Source organism: Adiantum capillus-veneris, chromosome 7, assembly GCF_014529385.1.
Source record: "Adiantum capillus-veneris isolate H3 chromosome 7, ASM1452938v2, whole genome shotgun sequence".
Classification (NCBI taxonomy): Eukaryota; Viridiplantae; Streptophyta; class Polypodiopsida; order Polypodiales; family Pteridaceae; genus Adiantum; species Adiantum capillus-veneris.
The window spans coordinates 162,838,596-162,860,730 of record NC_140937.1 but is presented as its reverse complement, the minus strand read 5'-3'; the positions used below and the strand labels follow the sequence as shown (position 1 = coordinate 162,860,730).

Sequence of the window (22,135 nt, the reverse complement as noted above, 5' to 3'; positions counted from 1 at the left end):
TACGTACCTTGGAGCGTTCCGAGAAACGACCTCCCGAGAAGGCGACGTCAAACTTCTATATAAAGTAAACGGCTCGATGAGTGTCTTGGTCGCCTAAAAACGTGTCAACGTGACTATTTGACCCCCATCCTTGAACTCCTTGGTCTTCTTGTTCTTTTGTTCATTGTCTAAACTGCCAACAAAGGATAAAGTCTCCTCCGCAGCTCCGCTGAACAGCTAGATGGCTCCTTGTGCCCGCTAGACTTTTTCAAAAATGTGCTTTTCTTGCTTTTTCTCCGCTTCTTCCGCTTTTTCTCATCCTCTCTGGAACTAGAGGATGACGAACTGTTGGAAATCTCAAAAGACGAAGAAAAATTTGGGCCATCCTCAAAACGAACACGCTTCTTGCACCTTTTGGATCTGCTTACCACCTCAAAGTCGACATCCGGCCCAAATAACCGAGGAAATTTGTTGATTTCTTCTTCTTCCGAGGTAGCTTTAAGCCTTTCATTAACTAGTTATTCTTTTTTTCAAGAGCTTTGTAGCTCTTGAAAAGAAGATGAACCAGTTAAAGAAACTGTACTTTTGCGAGTACAGTTTTTGCATTTCTGCACTCAGCTTTGCTTTCTTTTCATAACCGTCTGGAGAGGAGAATCAGCAGCCTCTCAACATCTAGAGTGAATCTCATCAAGGGGGTAATTCTTCATGTGATTCACATATTTCGAGTCTTTGGAGTACTTAATTAATCTTTTCATACACGTGTCAACCTACAGTTAACATTTGTACTCCATTCTATCAAGATTCCCCACCGAAAATTTGCCAAAATCTCAATTGGTTTCTTTTGTTCCCATGTTGGGTTTCAACTTTTCATCATCTCCCCGGTGACCAACAATCGAAGGGGTGTCGTCTCTGTCGGATTCTCCGCGAGAACCCATGTCTGAAGAAACGATCGGCTCCTCCGTAGAAGAAGAATCGTTTTGAGCTGTGATACCACTATTACAGGCTTGGATATTCCAAGCGAGGAATCAATAGCAACACACCAAAAAAATGTGTAAATAATTGAACTTGACTAGAGAGAGAGAGAGAGAGAGAGAGAGAGAGAGAGAGAGAGAGAGAGGAAAGTCGGCACGGCACGACCAAGTCTTGAGCCAAGATGCATTGGCCCCAAAGATTGGCACCCCTGTCAATATTTCTTTATTGTTACGCTTCGCAAAGTACAACTCCCAAGGATCCCCTTCTCCGAGACTTTGCGTCCAGATGCTCTCTGAGAATAAGGCCCCAAGTGCTTATAAACTTACATGGGACGCCCCAAAAGCAGAGCCCAAAAGTATCAATTCTAAAAGCACCTACACCCAAAACCACCTGCTCTCCAAAAGCTCACGCAAGACTCCCCAAATCTGCCAGCACAAAACGCAGAAATCTGTACAGCCTGCCACGTCATCATGTCAGTCGATTTACGGAAATCAGCAAAGAGTTCAAAGCTTTTGGTATTTTTGGGTTTAGGCCCCACAACCGGTGCTGATAAGTTCGTTAAGTTGGTGGTTAGCATTTTTAACCCCTAACCCCTCCCTTAGGCCCCTCGGCCCATCTTCTGGGTTTAGTTTCTTATCCTCTCGGCCAAATCCTTCCAATTGGACATTGTCGCATCAGCAACTTGTGATAAAGTACCCCCCTCACAAAATTGCCCTACCCAAAATCGTGTCAAATAAGAGAGATAAGTACCTAAAGACAAAATAAATACTACGAACACATTGGGCTATTCACTTGAGATGCAATAACTTTAACAATCAAATGATGCGATGGTAGTCTGTTGACATGGCAGAGTGCTATAATGGCCTACGGACATGGCACCTGATGACATCGAAGCCAAGTGGCACAATGTTGGTACCAGTGCCAAGTGAATAACAAGCGCTTTCCCAAAAGCTATACATGGCATTTTGGGCACTTATGTGACCTTAATTGAGATGGCTTTTGCCACTCTATTGTACTCCTTTTTGAGCTGTTCTCATGTGAAAACCGCTTGGGGCACCCAGCTTTTGTGAAAACCGTAGCTTTTGAGGGACACCCTTGGGGTATTTAAGACCCTCTTCTTACATAGTCACATACCATTGTAAGGTTCTGGCAATCGCATTCAGTGTTGTTTACAATAGTGGAAGCATATAGTATTGCAAGGGGTGCTAGTTTTGGAGCCAATGCTCTCTAGAGGGAGCACCTCCTTTGCTGTGTCTACAACTAGTGTCCTGGGAAGTGTCCTTTTAGTTCACAAGCTCTTCTTTTGCAGCTTATTCTGCAATTCGAGTCTTCAGAGTTTCTTACCACCTATCCAGTGACACTGATCGGATAAGAAGATTCCACACCTCACTAAGGGTGTACGGGAAGAGCTCTTGCAAGGGTCTAGTCCATGCGGACACATGATCGCTCACAAATGAACCAAGGCTCAAAGAGTCCTTTAATAGGAAACTCCAGTTGGCATCTAGTTCAGATTAGCCCAGCAAGACATGGTGGTGGCGCCTATCTCGATGTCTAGGAATGTAAAAAGGGAAGGAAGAAAAGTGGGGGAGAAGAGGAGAGCAGAGAGCGAGAGAGAGAGAGAGAGACTGGAGAGGAGGAAACAAAGGAGATAATGGGCATGGCATAGATCATCGCTCACCAACAAGAAGATGTATGTGCAAAATATGCATGTGACAATCTTCAAATCAAGCATGTAGTTCCATACCTCTTTTCCCAAGGTAACCATGTTGTCAGCCACTTTTTGCAATTCTTTTGCCTGCACATCACACAACCCAATCCAGCCTGAGAAATTTTTGGCTCATACCTTAGATTCTTGGCTAGTACATCAACATGACAATGTAAAAGTGAAACAATTATAACCCAAAACAAGCCAGTAAAACATAATAACACTTCACTTGAACGAAGACTACTCGTGTATTCTTTATCCATTGGTCAATTTAACGGATAAAGCTGAACCCAATTTAAAAACTGCCATAGCATGTTAACAACTAAGAAATAGTGGATAACAAACAAAGACTACTCATGTATTCTTTATTCATTAGCATTTCTCCTTTACGGATAAAGCTGAAACCAATTCACATAAATAAAAGCTCCCATAGCTTGTAAACAACTAAGAGCAAAACGTTGAGAAATCCAAATAGCCAGAGTCATTTTCGCATTGAAGTGTTTCTCTACCTGCACACATATCCTACTAGTCTCAAGAGCGAGCTTGTTCTGCTCTAGAATATGTTGCAATTCAAGCCCAGAAACATGGAACCATAAACAAACAGAGTTACAAGATGAACAGCTTTCTCCACTGGAATGATCTGGCCAATTTAAAAGTCAGATTGCAGTCCAGATTGGGGTTTTCCACTCTATCCATTTTTCTCACTGTGGATTGAAAAAGGCCCTTTTTTTGGCAGAAAGTGGGAGGTATATACTATTGACAAGAGACCTCTGGGGATGCTCAATAGACTATCTCCCAGAGGAAATACAAACTGGAGGAGTACAGTATAAGTGCTAGCTACATATCACGGTGGCATATAGGACGATTTCAATATGAACCACCTACAAGGTGCCTAATGCCAAGTAGTGTGTCCCTGAATCAGACTGGAAAATATTGAACACAGCCCCAGAAATCACATAAGCCATGCAACCACTGTCACAAGACGGGCACCACCTGCCAATACAAACGAACAGACCGAACAGACTTTTAGCACTTCAATAAAATAATTCCGCCAATCACTAGCATGGACTTGTATGCACTATAAAAATCGCATGCACTTGTATGCAACTATAGTAACATCGATTTTCTCTGCGAGTTTTGGCCACCTCGCAGTCCACGGAGTTGGAGACCACGATGATTCCAGTAAGTTTCAACTTTCATGGGCTAGATACTGAAAAACAACTTCTTTAGGTAGATATTTCAAAAATACGAAACGCTTGATTGAGCATCTGAGAGAATTTGCAAGTACAGAGAGATAACTTGTCACCACTACTATTTATCCTTTTTGTTGATTTCTTTCTTATTATCTATTTACTTTCACTTTTTGGAAAGACCCCTCGGGAAATCTAACTTCCCTGCATTGCATAGCTAGTGTGGATGTCACGAGGACGTGGCAGTTATTAACCATGTCACAGAGATGTGGCAACTGCTAACCTTGGTTGTTGGTTTCTTTCCAATGGGGTTTATTTTATTTGTTTAAGACCCTCTTTTTGAAGTAGCAAACGGTCGGACATTGTATGGCCAATGTGAACGGTAGATTCACCCGTAGACGGGAAGTGGTCGGCACTGGAATTCGTATGGTAAGAGGATGTCTAGGCTCAGAGCAAGATCATATAGGTCCCCCCGTCGCACTTAGCAAGTTGGTGGATACTAGGAAGTGAACTCAATTAAGGCGTAAAGTCAAGGTGGGACTACCAACAAAAAGTATCCGACAGTTGGGCCACATTGCATTTTTGGATGCGGTCCCAATGAGGATAGATGGTCAGAAGACCAGTGGGAGCCCAACGGAAGAATCTCCTAAAATTTGGGGAACTGCTATTTTGGGCCGTGAAATGTGTTCGCGTCATTACCTCCGGTATGACTAGGGGAACATTTTACAACTCTGCCGCGAAGTCAACTGGGCAACCGGTCAGGATATTTTTAAGCGGCGAACCCGAAACGGGAAAATGCTTGAAAATGCGCCAAGTGTCACATTTTGGTGAACTTTCCTCTTGCAGAAAAATGGGCGCTGATTTATATGCTGGGAGAGGCCTCATTTCAGCTTTTGTCACAGGTTAAGAGCTATGGAGTGCTTTCTTTCCCTCTCATGTACAGTGTGGTGCTAGGAGTGATGCCCTGCACACTACACACTGCTCTCTCTCTCTCCCCTACGTGCAGTTATGTGATGCCCCACAAGAGGGCTACTCATTTGACTGATGTACAGTTGTGTGGGTTCATGCTTTTGTGCTGAGGCAAGAGCCTCCTTGAGCAGAAACAGGGGTAGCTAACTACTGCTCCAAAGCAGGCACTGGTGAGGGTCATAACCTCACCGTACAGGTGCAAAAATCAGCGCTGTGTATGCGCTGTAAATTCACTGTTTTTCAGCCATACGGACGCCAAGACCATTGGGAATCGTGCCCCACTGGCAGAGGACAGTTAGGGGACTGTTTGGGGCTGAAAACAGGGCAAAAACCAGTAAATACAGCGTGCTGAATTTACTGTTTTTGGACAGGAATCAGAGGGTATACGACAGTGCAAGCGAGTTCCAGCAGGGGAATTGGTTTCGCGCAAGTTTTGGGGCTGTTATGCTGCCGAAATTTGGCCAAATCAAATGGTATCTAGGTGGATACACGTGAAGGATTCCCAGGACCTTACCTTGTAATTTACCCTCCTAAAGAATAAAGAAATACCGAAAGGGGTGCCAATTTTGGGGCCTACAGGTTGTCGGCGTCTCCTCGGAGCATTCTAGCTTCCGAGCCGTGTGTGTGATTAAGTTTTAACTCCCGTCGCAGGTTCTCTTTGCAAAGTGCTCTGTGTGTGTGTTTAAAGTAAAAAATTTCGGGTGAAAGCCAACGCCTACCGCCCTACGGGCCGGTTTCATGGTTCCGTTGCCGGGACATCAATCACTTTTTCCTCAAAGAGTGAGCCTCGATTGTTCAGGGTAAAGACACACAGTGCAAGAACGCGGGGATTACACTATGGCCGACAAGGGGAAGGGAATTATGGAAGAGGGTTCCTCTCCAAAGGACAGGCAGGAGATTCCTATGGTTTCTGAGATTGGCGAGAGCTCACGGCCACGTCAGTCTGTACCTCCTGTCAACGTGAATGTCCCTCTAGTAGTACAGGGCTTTATGACAGGGCAACTTGAGGATGATGCGTTTAAGACTCAGTTAGTTGCCGCGCTCAATGTCACTAGCATAGACTTGTATGCACTATAAAAATCGCATGCACTTGTATGCAACTATAGTAACATCGATTTTCTCTGCGAGTTTTGGCCACCTCGCAGTCCACGGAGTTGGAGACCACGATGATTCCAGTAAGTTTCAACTTTCATGGGCTAGATACTGAAAAACAACTTCTTTAGGTAGATATTTCAAAAATACGAAACGCTTGATTGAGCATCTGAGAGAATTTGCAAGTACAGAGAGATAACTTGTCACCAGCGTGTGACTACTATTTATCCTTTTTGTTGATTTCTTTCTTATTATCTATTTACTTTCACTTTTTGGAAACACCCCTCGGGAAATCTAACTGCCCTGCATTGCATAGCTAGTGTGGATGTCACCAGGACGTGGCAGTTATTAACCATGTCACAGAGATGTGGCAACTGCTAACCTTGGTTGTTGGTTTCTTTCCAACGGGGTTTATTTTATTTGTTTAAGACCCTCTTTTTGAAGTAGCAAACGGTCGGACATTGTATGGCCAATGTGAACGGTAGATTCACCCGCAGACGGGAAGTGGTCGGCACTGGAATTCGTATGGTAAGAGGATGTCTAGGCTCAGAGCAAGATCATATAGGTCCCCCCGTCGCACTTAGCAAGTTGGTGGATACTAGGAAGTGAACTCAATTAAGGCGTAAAGTCAAGGTGGGACTACCAACAAAAAGTATCCGACAGTTGGGCCACATTGCATTTTTGGATGCGGTCCCAATGAGGATAGATGGTCAGAAGACCAGTGGGAGCCCAACGGAAGCATCTCCTAAAATTTGGGGAACTGCTATTTTGGGCCGTGAAATGTGTTCGCGTCATTACCTCCGGTATGACTAGGGGAACATTTTACAACTCTGCCGCGAAGTCAACTGGGCAACCGGTCAGGATATTTTTAAGCGGCGAACCCGAAACGGGAAAATGCTTGAAATTGCGCCAAGTGTCACATTTTGGTGAACTTTCCTCTTGCAGAAAAATGGGCGCTGATTTTTATGTTGGGAGAGGCCTCATTTCAGCTTTTGTCACAGGTTAAGAGCTATGGAGTGCTTTCTTTCCCTCTCATGTACAGTGTGGCGCTAGGAGTGATGCCCTGCACACTACACACTGCTCTCTCTCTCTCCCCTACGTGCAGTTATGTGATGCCCCACAAGAGGGCTACTCATTTGACTGATGTACAGTTGTGTGGGTTCATGCTTTTGTGCTGAGGCAAGAGCCTCCTTGAGCAGAAACAGGGGTAGCTAACTGCTGCTCCAAAGCAGGCACTGGTGAGGGTCATAACCTCACCGTACAGGTGCAAAAATCAGCGCTGTGTATGCGTTGTAAATTCACTGTTTTTCAGCCATACGGACGCCAAGACCATTGGGAATCGTACCCCACTGGCAGAGGACAGTTAGGGGACTGTTCGGGGCTGAAAACAGGGCAAAAACCAGTAAATACAGCGTGCTGAATTTACTGTTTTTGGACAGGAATCAGAGGGTATACGACACTGCAAGCGAGTTCCAGCAGGGGAATTGGTTTCGTGCAAGTTTTGGGGCTGTTATGCTGCCGAAATTTGGCCAAATCAAATGGTATCTAGGTGGATACACGTGAAGGATTCCCAGGACCTTACCTTGTAATTTACCCTCCTAAAGAATAAAGAAATACCGAAAGGGGCGCCAATTTTGGGGCCTACAGGTTGTCGGCGTCTGCTCGGAGCATTCTAGCTTCCGAGCCGTGTGTGTGATTAAGTTTTAACTCCCGTCGCAGGTTCTCTTTGCAAAGTGCTCTGTGTGTGTGTTTAAAGTAAAGAATTTCGGGTGAAAGCCAACGCCTACCGCCCTACGGGCCGGTTTCAGTGGAACTGTCCAGAGGGAGTCCAGGCCTGAGGGCAAGAGAGCACTAAGGTTGGACAAGGACTATGGTTAGCCAAAGTGGGGTCATTGACTAGCCAAAGTGGAATCCTTTGCTACAGAGGCTACAATTCAGTTCTGGATGTGGCCGTAGTGTACAAAGAGGGTCAGATGACCTTGAGAGATACAATGGCAGCATCTCTTAAAATTTAGGAAACTGCTATTTTGGGACCTGAAAATGTGTTGCCATCATTACTTCCGGAATGACAAAGGAAACATTTTCTTACTCTGCCGTGAAGTCAACTGGGCGACCGGTTGGGAGATTTTTAGGCGGCAACCCCGAAACGGGAAAATGCTTGTAAATGTGCCAAGTGGCACCTTCTGGTGCACTTTCCTCATGTAACAAGAAGTGGCGCTGAATTTGAAGGAGGGAGAGCCTCATTTTCAGATTTTGTCACAGGTTAAGAGCTATGGAGTGCTTGCTTTCCCTCTTATGCACAGTGCGGTGCCAGGAGTGAAGCCCTGCACGCTACGCACTGCCCTCTCTCTCCCCTTTGACAGTATGTTATGCCCCACTACTGGGCTTTTCATTTGACCAATGTACAGTTGTGTGGGTTCATGCGCGATTGCCGAGGCAAGAGCCTCTTGCACAAGTATTGGATTAGCTAGCGGCAAATCCCCCGCAGGTACAGGAGAATTCGGAGAGGTTTCACGCCAGAAATCTCGTCCGATTCAAAGGGCGGTGCGGGAGCTCGAGGACTTGCTACGGATGCGACCGGCACGCGAAACGGAGCCCGAAACAGTAAATTACAGCCTGCTGTGTATTTTTGCAGGTTTAGGGTTTTGGCCCTAAACGGACCCTAATACCCCCACGAAGTTCGGAGACGTGAGGGGACCGTTGTACAGGTGATCTGGTGCATTTTCGGGGCTAAAAACAGAGAATTCAGCGTCCTGCAGATTCTCGCCAGGTTTTGTAAAGTGCCCGTATGCGTCGGGAAGGTAAGTCAATGCGTGGGAATGCTGACTGTGAAGGGTCCTAGTACAGTTATGCTGCCAAAATCGGGCCGGAACAGTTGAAATTCAGCCAAGTTTGTGTGGGGCAGCTTGTAGGGATCCACAGCGTTTATTCCCTCTTTTGACAAAAGAAATACCAAAAGGGGCGCCTAAGTTAGGGGCCAATCTGGTGTCGGACTACTCATACAGGTGCAATCTAGCAGCCTGTATCCCTCTCCCCTTTGTTGTGTCTTGAAAGTACAGGTGGAATAGACGACTAATAATGGGTGAAAGCTAAATCAAGGTTTGAAGTAAAATCTACCGCCCTTTTTGGATGGAACAGGCCGGTTTCATGGTTCCATCGACGGGATTAAATCACTTTTTCCCATAGAAGTGAGCCTTGGTCAGTTTAGGCTTGACGACACAGGGAATCATAGACGAGACACAGGAAATAGCAATTATGGCTGACAGACCAGATGATGTGACTGAAGAGGTTTCCTCTTCACAAGGTCAACAGACACATGAAGTGGGTGAGTCCTCAAGACCACCACAGACGGATGATGATATATGCAGGACCTAGTTGGCTACTGCTGTGGATATGTTCACACAAGTAATGCAGAATCCGAGGTTTTTAGCCTTTCTGCAACCTCCTGTTCCGTCTGAGCAAGTTGGGTCACTGGATCATATTCAAAAGCCTGTTAAGGCTCAAGCACAGGTGATTCATGCTGCACAGTCAATGGAAACACCTGTACACTTGACGGAGAACATGCAGTCTCCACAACCTGTGCCTAAGGTGCAAGAACAGGTGGCTGAGATGCCAGTCTTTCAAGCTGTACCAATTTAACCCGCCACCTTTCAACAGCCTATCGCTGGTTCTAATGAGCAGGGAAGCAACCTACAAGCTATGCAACACGTATTCCCACCACCTTCAGTACACCCTGGCTATTTTGGAGGTGGATCGGTATTCCAGAGCATGGCTGGTCATGCACCTAGAAATCAGTTTTACACGCCAGGAACAGTGTTCGGGGGTGCTCAAACGATGATGCCTAACCCCATGTATGGGGTCACGGGCATGCTACCAGGGTTTCAGAGCACTCAGGGCCAGTTTGGGATGCCACAGGCAAATTTTGGTATGGCTGGAATTACAAATCAGCAGCCAAATATGGCGTTTCCAGGTCAACTTAATTGCGGTCAGGGAACACAAATGAACCCTAACAGTGTTCCCATGTTTCAGTCACTTCCATATGACAATTTAACGCCGTTGAACAAGCCAACTCCGTACAAAGAAGGTGGCAAAGGTGTGTCATTCACGACCTTTACAGGGTTTGATGACAGAAAGAAGGCTCTCTCATTCCTCGAGCAATTTGACAAGGCCTATGCAGAGGGAAACTTTACAAAGGCTTCAAAGGTCCGCAAGGCAGCCACTTTCTTGACATGGAATACGGGACAATGGTGGACAACTTTATTGCTTCAAGGGCAAGCTCCGTCCACATGGATTTACTTCAAGCAGATTTTTGCAGCACCATGGTTATCTGATGACTTCGAAGCAGATGTCATGACAGAATGGCACCAGCTTAATGCTGCTACTTGCAAGAATCTGGATGACTACAATCGGAAGTTTTGGAAAGCTCTACTTCGAGTAACTTCCTACAGGTTCGTGCCATTGACAGAGTAGATTGAAAAATATTGTTGTGGCCTACCCAAAGGATTGAGAAAGTACTGCACGAAGACCAAAGTCAGTACTTTGACGCAGCTCATCGAGGTAGGAAACACTGGCAATGGTTTGCTCAAGGGAGAACATTGTGAATTTAACACTGGCGTCAAGGCATGATCAGGCAAGAAAAATTCAGCCAAGAAGCATGTTCCCAATGAGGCTCCTAAAGGGACTTAGGAGTCAGCCAACACAGGGAAAGATAAAGCTACGGCTGAATCAGAAAAGGGACCAGCAACGAAATGGAAAAGACGTTTTCCTCGCAAGTCAGAAGAGCAAAAGAAGGTCCTGAGGACAGAGAACGAATGCTTTATATGTGAGCAGCCTGGGCACATTGCTTACAATTGTCCTACAAAGAAAAGTCCAACTGATTCTGATGACAAGGAAGACAAGAAAGGAAAGAAGCCCATGGCTGGTCTAGTGTCAGATATCGTGGGCCACAAGCGAAATTCATATGCAACTGAGCTTTGCAGAGCATGGGGAAAGGTCAGGGATCAAACAGTGCTTATCTTCTTTGACCGAGGGGCCAAAGCCAACTTTATTTCCCCAGAATTGGCTTCAAAGTTGGGAATCAGACCTGAAGAGATGGGGTATACAGCAGAGGCAGGTTTGGCATGTCCTGGCCATACAGAGGTTGTGACACCCATCATTGGAAAGTTCCGTCTACATATCCAGTCCTATGTAGATGCTGAAGAATTTTACATCATGCCAATGGATGGATGTGATGTGTTGTTAGGTATTCCTTGGTTATTTCGTGTACAGGGAATCATGGATGCCTACAACAAAAAGATCATTGTATAGAGCAGGGGAAAGACTCACATTCTGGATGTAAAGCTTATAGGGGAGTCTATTCCTACTGTATCAGCTTCTGCTATTACTTCTGTAATGAAAAAGCATCTTTCTGCATACTTGGTTTTTGCACATGAAGTGTCAGAATGTGATGAATCAAATTTATCTGTGCTAGATAAAGAAAGGTCAATGTTTTTACAACAGTATAGTGACTGTTTTTCCGATTAATTACCGTCTCAATTACCCCCAGAGAGACCCGAGGACCATGTGATAGATTTGGTGCCAGGCAGTAGCCCACCAAATAAGCCTCCGCACAGGGTTAGTGCGGCTCAGCAGAAAGAGATAATGGGCCAAGTACAGGAGCTGTTAGAAAAGGGGCTGATTCAGCCCAGTTCATCTCCATTCTAGTCTCCAGTGTTGTTGGTGGAGAAAAAGGATGGCTCATGGCGTATGTGCATCGACTACCGTGCACTGAACAAGAATACCATCAAGAATAGGTTCCCTATACCTAGAATTGATGATATTATGGAAAAATTAGAAGGAGCAGCTATGTTTAGCAGGATAGATTTAAAGAGTGGGTACCATCAGATCCGCATTAGATCAGAGGATGCGCACAAGACTGCTTTTAGAACAACGTTTGGCCTTTACGAATTTTTAGTGATGCCTTTTGGTCTCACAAATGCTCCTGCTACGTTCAATAGGATGATGGACAGAATTTTCCGTCGACACCACCAGTTTGTTGGTACATTCTTTGATGACATGATAGTCTACGCAAAGAATGAAGAGGGGCATAGGCATCACTTGGCCATTGTGTTCAAAGAGTTACGCAGTCATAGGTTGCTCATCAATGCAAAGAAAAGTGAATTTTTCTGGAAGAGATTCACTTTCTGGACACATTGTCTCAAAGGATGCTGTCAGAATGGATCTTAAAAAAGTTGAAGCGATCAAGTCATGGCCAGATTTGAAGACGGTGCATGATGTCCGAAGCTTTTTGGGACTATGCTCCTATTATAGAAGGTTTATCCAAAATTTCGCTGAGATTGCTTCACCTTTACATGCTCTTCAAAAGAAGGCGGTCACCTTTAGATGGACACAGAAAGAGATTTCAGCTTTTAATCTCTTAAAGGAAAGGATGACTTCAGATCCAGTCATTGTGTTGCCAATTCTTAGGAAGTCATTTGTGGTCTAGTGGGATGCCTGTGGTAGTAGCATTGGTGCAGTGCTAATGCAAGATGGCAGGGTAGTGGCCTATGAGAGCAGAATTTTGCAAGGGCCAGAGTGAGTATTTCTTGTCAGTTTGTCAAGGATATAGTAATTGCTTCTATTAAAGAGTACATGTGTAACTGCATTCTTAAACTGTCGGTTTGGGTGTGCTGGAAAGTGTTACGGGATCCAACGTGTACTATAAGACAGTGACAAAATGTGCAGCTACCATTTTGTCATTGGAAAGTTATTGACTCAAAGCAATGGCAGAGTGCGCAGCTACCACTATGTCATTGGGACAGGGTTCACACGCAAGCACTACATGTGTCGACGAGGTGTTGAATACACCAGGGTTGACAATGAGCATGTATGTGTCGTACATGTGTCGACAGGTGTTGAATCCATCAGTGTTGACTAGAAGCATGCACGACATAGATGCAAACGAGGACGTTTAAGATTTCAAGAGGGGGGTATGTCACCAGCGTGTGACTACGATTTATCCTTTTTGTTGATTTCTTTCTTATTATCTATTTACTTTCACTTTTTGGAAACACCCTTTGGGAAATCTAACTGCCCTGCATTGCATAGCTAGTGTGGAACTGTCCAGTGGGAGTCCAGGCCTGAGGGCAAGAGAGCACTAAGGTTGGACAAGGACTATGGTTAGCCAAAGTGGGGTCATTGACTAGCCAAAGTGGAATCCTTTGCTACAGAGGCTACAATTCAGTTCTGGATGTGGCCGCAGTGTACAAAGATAGTCAGATGACCTAGAGAGATACAATGGCAGCATCTTCTAAAATTTAGGGAACTGCTATTTTGGGACCTGAAAATGTGTTGGCGTCATTACCTCCGGAATGACAAAGGGAACATTTTCTTACTCTGCCGTGAAGTCAACTGGGCGACTGGTTGGGAGATTTTTAGGCGCCAACCCCGAAACGGGAAAATGCTTGTAAATGTGCCAAGTGGCACCTTTTGGTGCACTTTCCTCATGTAACAAGAAGTGGCGCTGAATTTGAAGGAGGGAGAGCCTCCTTTTTTATTTTGTCACAGGTTAAGAGCTATGGAGTGCTTGCTTTCCCTCTTATGCACAGTGCGGTGCCAGGAGTGATGCCCTGCACGCCACATACTGCCCTCTCTCTCCCCTTTGGCAGTATGTTATGCCCCACTAGTGGGCTTTTCATTTGACCAATGTACAGTTGTGTGAGTTCATGCGCGATTGCCGAGGCAAGAGCCTCTTGCACAGGTACTCCATTAGCTAGCGGCTAATCCCCCGCAGGTACAGGTGAATTCGGAGAGGTTTCACGCCAGAAATCTCGTTCGGTTCAAAGGGCAAGTAGCCCTACAAGTGCGGGAGCTCGAGGACTTGCTACGGATGCGACCGGCACCCGAAACGGAGCCCGAAACAGTAAATTACAGCCTGCTGTGTATTTTTGCAGGTTTAGGGTTTTGGCCCTAAACGGACCGTAATACCCCCAGGAGGTTCAGGGACACGAGGGGACCGCTTTACAGGTGATTTGGCGCATTTTCGGGCTGAAAACAAAGAATTCAGCGTGCTGCAGATTCTCGCTAGGTTTTGCAAAGTGCCCGTATGCGTCGGGAAAGTCACTCAATGCGTGGGAATACTCACTGTGAAGGGTCCTAGTACAGTTATGCTGCCGAAATCGGGCCGGAACAATTGAAATTCAGCCAAGTTTGTGCGGGGCAGCTTGTAGGGATCCACAACGTTTATTCCCTCTTTTGAACAATAAAGAAATACCGAAAGGGGCGCCTAAGTTAGGGGCCAATCTGGTGTCTGTCTACTCATACAGGTGCAATCTAGCGGCATGTATCCCTCTCCCCTTTGTTGTATCGTGAAAGTACAGGTAAAATAGACGACTAATAATGGGTGAAAGCTAAATCAAGGTTTGAAGTAAAATCTACCGCCCTTTTTGGATTGAACAGGCCGGTTTCATACCTCCTCCTCCTTCCTCTCCCATAGCTCTGATACCAACGTAAGACTTGGGTTATGGCATACAATTCTCCACCCATTGTCATGAGGACGTGGCAACTGTTAAATATGTCACGAGGACGTGGCAACTGCTAACCTTAGTTGTTGGTTTCTTTCCAATGATTTTTGTTTTATTTGTGAAACCCTCTTTTTGAAGTTGCAAATGGTCGGACATTGTATGGCCAATGTGAACGGTAGTTTCATCCGCACACGGGAAGTTGGTCGGCACTGGAATTCGTATAGTAAGAGGATTTCTAGGCTCAGTTCAAGATCATGTAGATCCCCCCATCGCACTTAGCAAGTTGGTGGATACTAGGGAGTGAACTCAATAAAGGCACAAAGCCAAGGTGGGGTGTCACGTGATACATCCAACCGTATGTGTCCGTGGACAAGCTACAGCACGACAAGGGTTCAGTTAGTCTAGTCAGTCTAGATTTAGAAGTGATCTGACACTTTTGTAAGTCTCTTCGCAGACCGTGCATGCCCAGTCACTTAGTGTAGATGCATATCCTTTGGTTGCACACAGCATGATCATAAGCATTCCCATTAGAATCCATGAGAATCCTTCGAGGGAATTTTCCAGTGCATTTAGCCTATTTTACCTATTTTTGACATTTTTCACTTATTATTTTTAAGTGACTTTTGTTGGAAAGTAGGTAGGGCAAATTGAGTAAGTTTGTATATAAGCAAACCTAGACTAGCACTAATTGGCAAAAGAGGCAGCAGGAGCTCCACCGCTCAACAGGCAACTTCTCATGCAAGAACCTTGGTAGCGAATCCCTCCAAGCAAGACTTCCCCTAGCCTAGCGTTTTTGATCCAAACCAGCATCGCCAAAAGATCCCAGAACTAGCGTTTTTGAAGCAAGCACTCATCATCAAGAAGTCCTCAGCCCTGGCGTTTTGCCCAAGCCTAGCGTTTCCAGATTTGCAGCCTTTGTGCATGGCGATTTTCAGCAGATGAAGACCTGCAGTTTTTCAGCCCTAAGCCATCAGTTTTCAGCCCTAAAGACCTGCAGTTTTCAGCCCTCATAGCAACAGATTTTCAGCGACAAAGATCAGCAGAAATCAGACCCAATTAGCGTTTTGATTTGCAGCAGATTTCAGCCTTGAGCGTTTTTGGACAGCAGATAAAGAGTAGCAGATTTCAGCCCTTAGATCGGTCTCGTCATCCCCGTCATTGTCATCGATCTAGCCTACACTTGCATCAGTCACATGCATTCAGTTTGTACCAGTTATGCAATCAATAGTAGACCACTCTCGCCGACGAGAGTGGGGCCTTCGGAGGAGGGTTTTACGTCTCTTGTCTCATATTCTCTTCTCTCTCTATCTCTCAGTCTCATACACTTGCACGCACAATGTCCATCCACTTTGTTGTGATCATTGCACTCTCTCATTAAGAACGAAAGGCTCTCCCTTTCGTAAGAACAAAAACGAACCTTGAGCACAGTTTGGAGCACTCATCTTGAGCAAAATCAAACATTCATTCCGTTGCACCTTACATTGGTATCAGAGCTTTGGCAGTGTTCTGTATCACTCAAGGAAAGAACCACAAGAATCACAAGAATTTTTTTTGCTTGTTGAGGTGGCACGAACCCGAGTTCGCTTGGGCGTGTCGATTCTTCATCGTGTTTTTGAAGAGTGACAGGAATCCCAAGAAAGAAGGGCTTGTCCAGCCTCCCCTTGTGCCTCTTTTCACTCATTGAGAGCGGACCGTGCACTTAGCGGCCGGCCAATCGACGTGAGGTGGGAAAAAGCAACCTTGGTGTGAGCGCAAGGCCGCCAAGGGGTGCGCCCGCAGAAAAGAGCAGAACTCGGGTGAAGAGAAGATCCTTCTCGAACACAGATTGCAAGCAAAAGAAAACCCTCAAGAACCTCAAGACCCTCAAGAACCCAAGAACCCAAGACCCAAGAACCCAAGACCCTCAAGAACCCAAGTTCCTCGTGAACTTAAGAACCAAAGGTCATAGTGCATGGTCATCACACGAAGCGGAATGGATACTTCGCATACAGGTGATGAGCATGAGAGAAACGACGAGGAGTTCTCCCCAAGAGATTTTTCCGACCCTCCCCCTCCTCCATCTACGCCACGAGTTGTACCAACTTCCATGGAGATGATGGTCAAGTCAATGTTGGATATGATGGCCCAACAACAAGAAGCGAATCGCAAAGCAACTCGCCTTGCGCTGGCACAACAAGAAGCGAATAGAATTGCGCTGGTACAACAAGAAGCGACTCGCATTACTTTGGAACGCGAGCGCGAGGAACGAAACGAAAGAAATGCAATACAACAAGAAGCGACTCGCATAGCTTTACAACACGAGCGCGATGAACGAAACGAAAGAAATGCACAAAGAAAGAAGGAAGCGCAAGCAAGACGAGCGGCCTTGGAGGCCGATCGGGAGGCTCAAAGAGCGGCCTTGGAGGCCGAGCGTGAGGCTCAAAGAGACCTCCGCACTCAAGAATTGGTTCGACAAGTACTTGCCTCGAAGTCCGAACCAGCCAAAGATCGTGGGAGTTCCTCAAGTGGCACAAGCCACGATGCGGATTCCAACAACCGAGTCATAGAGAAGTTGACTTTCAGTAAGTATGATGGTAAGATGGATGCTACGGTTATTCATTCTTGGTTGCATCAATTTAATGCTTATTTTGCGACAACTAAGAAGACGAGAGATAGCAAAGTTTTGACGGCAGCCATGTAGCTTGCCGGTGATGCCATCAATTGGTACCACGCATGGCAAGAGGAACAATTAGCCGCGCACCTAAAAGAAGCCGACGAATTCACGCCCCTTTCCTGCAATTGGGCAGATTTCCAAGACAAGCTCAAGGCGCGGTTTATGCCACCTGAGTACCTCGCACGCTTGAGGGACGATTGGCGCGCTCTCAAGCAGAGTGGTATACCGGTTATGTCTTTTTCTGATCGTGTTTTGCAGCTAGGTACCCAATTACGCAAGTCGGATGATGAGCACAAAGAGGCATTCCTTTATGGATTGGACGAGTATATCAAGTAAAATGTCGAGGTGCTCGATCCAATCGATTTCAACAAGGCGGTAGCGATTGCTCTCACACAGGAGATGAAGCACAACAAGGGAAAGCCTAAGGAGAACAAGACTACCACAGGCACCTCGCAGACTTCTTAGAACCCTCAAAACGGTAAGAATGGTAAGAACGGTAACTCTTCTAACCAATCTTCCAACAGTCTCTCAAAAAAGAATTCTTCCAATGAACCTAAGGGTAAGGCTAACACAATTGCTAAACCTAAGCTCACTCCAGATGAAAAGGTAGCACAAGGAATTTAAGGAGGATACATCACGTCGGAAGAGCAAAGCACTTATTCTAAAGAAGGTCGTTGTTTTCACTGTCACATTAAGGGTCACATCAAAAGAACATGTCCTATGCTTGACTCTAATGAATCTAAAGAATCTACAGAACCCACTTCCTCTATCAATGCAATTAATGATAACACAAGTGTGCCCCAAGTTTCTCCTGACCCTCCCATTGATAAGTCTCTCATTAAATGTTATGATCATATGACGGGGCAACGTTTTGTCATATTGTTTAACCCAAGTAGTATGCATGATGTGAACAGTCCCTCTCTTGTCGAGAAAGCCCGCCTAGAGGTTAGTCAGAAATCTCCTCTCGAGGTCTCTGGCTTTGCTCCCGGTATGGACTCTCTCATCACGCAAGAGTGTCTTGGTGTGTTGTTTACAATTCAACAAACTGCTTTCCATAGAAGATTTTTTGTCTCTCCTCTCTCAGGATGTGATATGATTTTGGGCATTCGATGGTTTCGTGAGCTTAACCCTCTTATTGATTGGGAGGCTAACACTTCCACTCTCAATGCCAAAAGTGACTCTCCCATTGTCATTCGTGGAGAGGAAGTTGTTCATTTTCCCTCTCTCATTGCTAATGTGCAGGCGAAGATTGAACGGATTCAGAAGAAGGAAACTCTCTCAATCCCTTCTTCTCCCAAGCATGACACAGAGGATTTGCATGATTATGAGAAGCATGATGAATTGAATGACAATGATTTGCATATGATTTGGATGACACTGACAAGCATGATGATTTGCATGATCAAGATGTGATTTCTCACAAGCATGATGAGTTGCATGAAGAAGACGTAATTGTTCACAAGGATGATGAGTTAGTTGATGCTTTTTCTAGCGAAGCTAACCTCGTTGCAGATTCGATCAATCATGAAGGATCGATCTTGGCTCTCGAGCCTAGGTCCAAAGAACCCTTACAGGAAGTATTATGTGTTCGCATGATTGATACGCACGCATTCTTCGAATGTTTCATTCGTGATCGTTTCCTATATTTTAGTCACCGTTTTTATGTGATCCCTTTTCCTAGGCATGAGATATTGTACGTTGAGCACGTTTCTCTCATGAATGAGCACGAATGTATGCGGATTTTTCATGAAAAGCTGAAAAGTATGCATTCCAGGAAGTCACATTCCATGTCCCTTCCTTGGCACGACAGAGTTGTAGAAAGAGTACATGAAAGTATGAGCACCAAGCATGGGCATTTCCGTTGTGAATTGCCACAGTTGATTGCTTTAGATCATAAGAGAAATATTCGATCTCATCGTTTGCGTGTATGTAGTGAACGGTTTGGCACTCCGTCTGTTTGTTCATCTACATTGCATACACAGTCTTTGAGGAAGACAGGAGTTTTTCCACTCACTTTACATGGAATAGGTATGTTCATGGTTTTGTGTTGGAAATGGTTTCAAGAATTTTCAGCCATGGAGATTCTTGAAGAAGAAAGAAACATGACACTCGACGAAGTTGACGCATCGAAGGAGCCACAGAAGACTTTGTGTCGCTTTCGGCGTGACCCAAAGAAGCAAGCGTTGCAGACCTTTATTAAGTTCAAGTACCACACGACCCACACATCAGAGTGGGCCGGCGCAGAGTCCCTTCCAGGATTCCGGATGTGGTTGGGGATCTCCTTCGACGCCATACAGTTTGGTACCAGTACCTCACTTTGAAAAGGAGGGGATGTCACGTGACACATCCAACCCTATGTGTCCGTGGACAAGCTACAGCACGACAAGGGTTCAGTCAGTCAAGTCAATCTAGATTTAGAAGTGATCTGACACTTTTGTGAGTCTCTTCGCAGACCGTGCATGCCCATCACTTAGTGTAGATGCATATCCTCTGGTTGCACACAGCATGATCATAAGCATTCCCATTAGAATCCATGAGAATCCTCCAGGGGAATTTTCCAGTGCATTTAGCCTATTTTACCTATTTTTGACATTTTTCACTTATTATTTTTAAGTGACTTTTGTTGGAAAGTAGGTAGGGCAAATTGAGTAAGTTTGTATATAAGCAAACCTAGACTAGCACTAATTGGCAAAAGAGGCAACGGGAGCTCCACCGCTCAACAGGCAACTTCTCATGCAAGAACCTTGGTAGCGAATCCCTCCAAGTAAGACTTCCCCTAGCCTAGCGTTTTTGATCCAAACCAACATCGCCAGAAGATCCCAGAACTAGCGTTTTTGAAGCAAGCACTCATCACCAAGAAGTCCTTAGCCCTGGCGTTTTTCCCAAGCCTAGCGTTTCCAGATTTGCAGCCTTTGTGCATGGCTATTTTCAGCAGATGAAGACCTGCAGTTTTCAACCCTCATAGCAGCACATTTTCAACGACAAAGATAAATTAGCCCCAATTCATCGTTTTGATTTGCAACAGATTTCAGCCTTGAGCGTTTTTGAACAGCAGATAAAGAGTAGCAGATTTCAGCCCTTACATCGGTCTCATCATCCCCGTCGTCGTCGTCATCGATCTAGCCTAGACTTGCATCAGTCACATGCATTCAGTTTGTACCAGTTGTGCAATCAATAGTAGACCAGTCTCGCCGACGAGAGTGGGGCCTTTGGAGGAGGGTTTTACAACGTCTCTGGTGTCGTATTCTCTTCTCTCTCTATCTCTCAGTCTCATACACTTGCACACATAGTGTCCATCTACTTTGTTGTGATCATTGCACTCTCTCATTTAGAACGGAAGGCTCTCCCTTCCATAAGAACAAAAAGGAACCTTGAGCACAGTTCGGAGCACTCATCTTGAGCAAAGTTCAAACATTCATTCCGCTGCACCTTACATGGGGTCACCAAAGGAAAGTACCCGACAATTAGGCCACATTGCATTTTTGGATGCGGTCCCAATGGGGATAGATGGTAAAAAGACCAGTGGGAGTCCAACGGAAGCATCTCCTAAAAATTAGAGGGCAACTATTTTGGACCATGAAATGTGTTCGCGTGATTACCTCCGGAATTAGAACTCTGGTGCAAAGTCTACTGGGCAACAAGTCATGAGATTTTTAAGCGGCAACCCCAAAATGGGAAATTGCTTGTAAACATGCCAAGTGGCACATTTTGGTGCACTTTCCTCTTGCAGAAGAAGTGGCGCTGAATTTTAAGGTGGGAGGGAGCACATTTGCAGCTTGTCACAGGTTAAGAGCTATTGACTGCAAGCTTTCCCTCTCATGTACAGTGTGGTGCAAGACGTATGTCCGGCACACCTCACACTGCTCTCTCTCTCTCTTCCCTACGTGCAGTAATGTGATGCCCCACAAGAGGGCTCTTCATTTGACTCATGTACAGCTGTGTGGTTATATGCGTTTTTGCTAAGGCAAGAGCCTCTCTGAGCAGGAACGGGAGTAGCTAACAGCTGCTCCAAAAGCAAGCACCGGTGAGGGTGATAACCTCACCGTACAAGTGCATTTTCAGCGCTGATTCTGCGCTGAAATTGGACTGTTTTTCAGCCATACAGACGCCAGAACCATTGGGAACAATGCCCCTCTGCTAGAGGACAGTTCGGGGACTGTTCACGGCTCAAAACAGGGCAAAACCAGTAAATACAGCGAGCTGAATTTACTGTTTTTGGGCAGAAATCAAAGGGTTAGTGGAAGTGAGTTCCAGCAGGGGAAGTTATGCTGCCGAAATTTTGCCAAAACAGGTGGTATCTAGCTGCATACAGGTAATGAATTCCCAGGACCCTTCTTTGTAAACTACCCTCTTAAAAAATAAAGAAATACCGAAAGGGGCGCCAATTTGGGGCCTACAGGTTGTCGGCGTTTGCTCAGAACATTCTAGCTTCCGAGCCGTGTGTGAGCTTGAAGTGTTAATTCCCGTCACACGTTCCCTTTGCAAAGTACTCTCTCTCTCTCTCTCTATGTGTCTGAAGTAAAGTAAAGAATTTCGGGTGAAAGCCAAAGCCTACTGCCCCACGGGCCAGTTTCAAGGTTCCCTTGCCGGGATATCAATCACTTTTTCCTCAAGAAGTGAGCCTTGGTTGTTTTAGGTAAAGACACAAAGTACAGGAACGCGGGATCACACTATGGCCGACAAAGGGAAGGGCATGTTGCGGAGTCAAGGGCTCCAAAACAGGTTCCTCCCGTCCTTGAACAGGTGGTTGTGACGCCTATTCTACAGGCTATGCCAGTTCAGCCCGCCACCTTTCAAAGCCCGCATGCTGTCTTGAATGGACAGGGAACTGGTTACCAGGCAATGCATCCAATTTTTCCACCACCCATGGTACATCCTGGGTATTTCGGGGGTGGATCTGTGTTCCGAGTATGGCTGGTTATGCGCCTGGAAGTCAACCGTACATGCTTGGAAACAGTGTTTGGGGGTATGCAAGGCATGATGCCAAACCCCATGTGTGGTAGCGTCGGCATGCAACAAGGTTTCCAGAGCAACCAGGGCCAATTTGGGTGCCACAGGCTCATTTTGGCATGGC

At 45.7% G+C, this 22,135-nt stretch overlaps 1 protein-coding gene across 3 annotated transcripts in view; it reads right to left on the bottom strand.

Moving 5' to 3' along the window:
• LOC147454969 (uncharacterized) overlaps window positions 1–22,135 on the bottom strand; it is a 115,195-nt gene that overhangs the window by 73,740 nt on the left and 19,320 nt on the right. For all 3 annotated transcript variants that reach the window (XM_086516810.1, XM_086516811.1, XM_086516809.1), the window contains exon 3: window positions 2,696–2,746. In XM_086516810.1, the coding sequence (XP_086372936.1) occupies window positions 2,696–2,746 (51 nt within the window). The remainder of the gene's footprint in view (window positions 1–2,695; window positions 2,747–22,135) is intronic.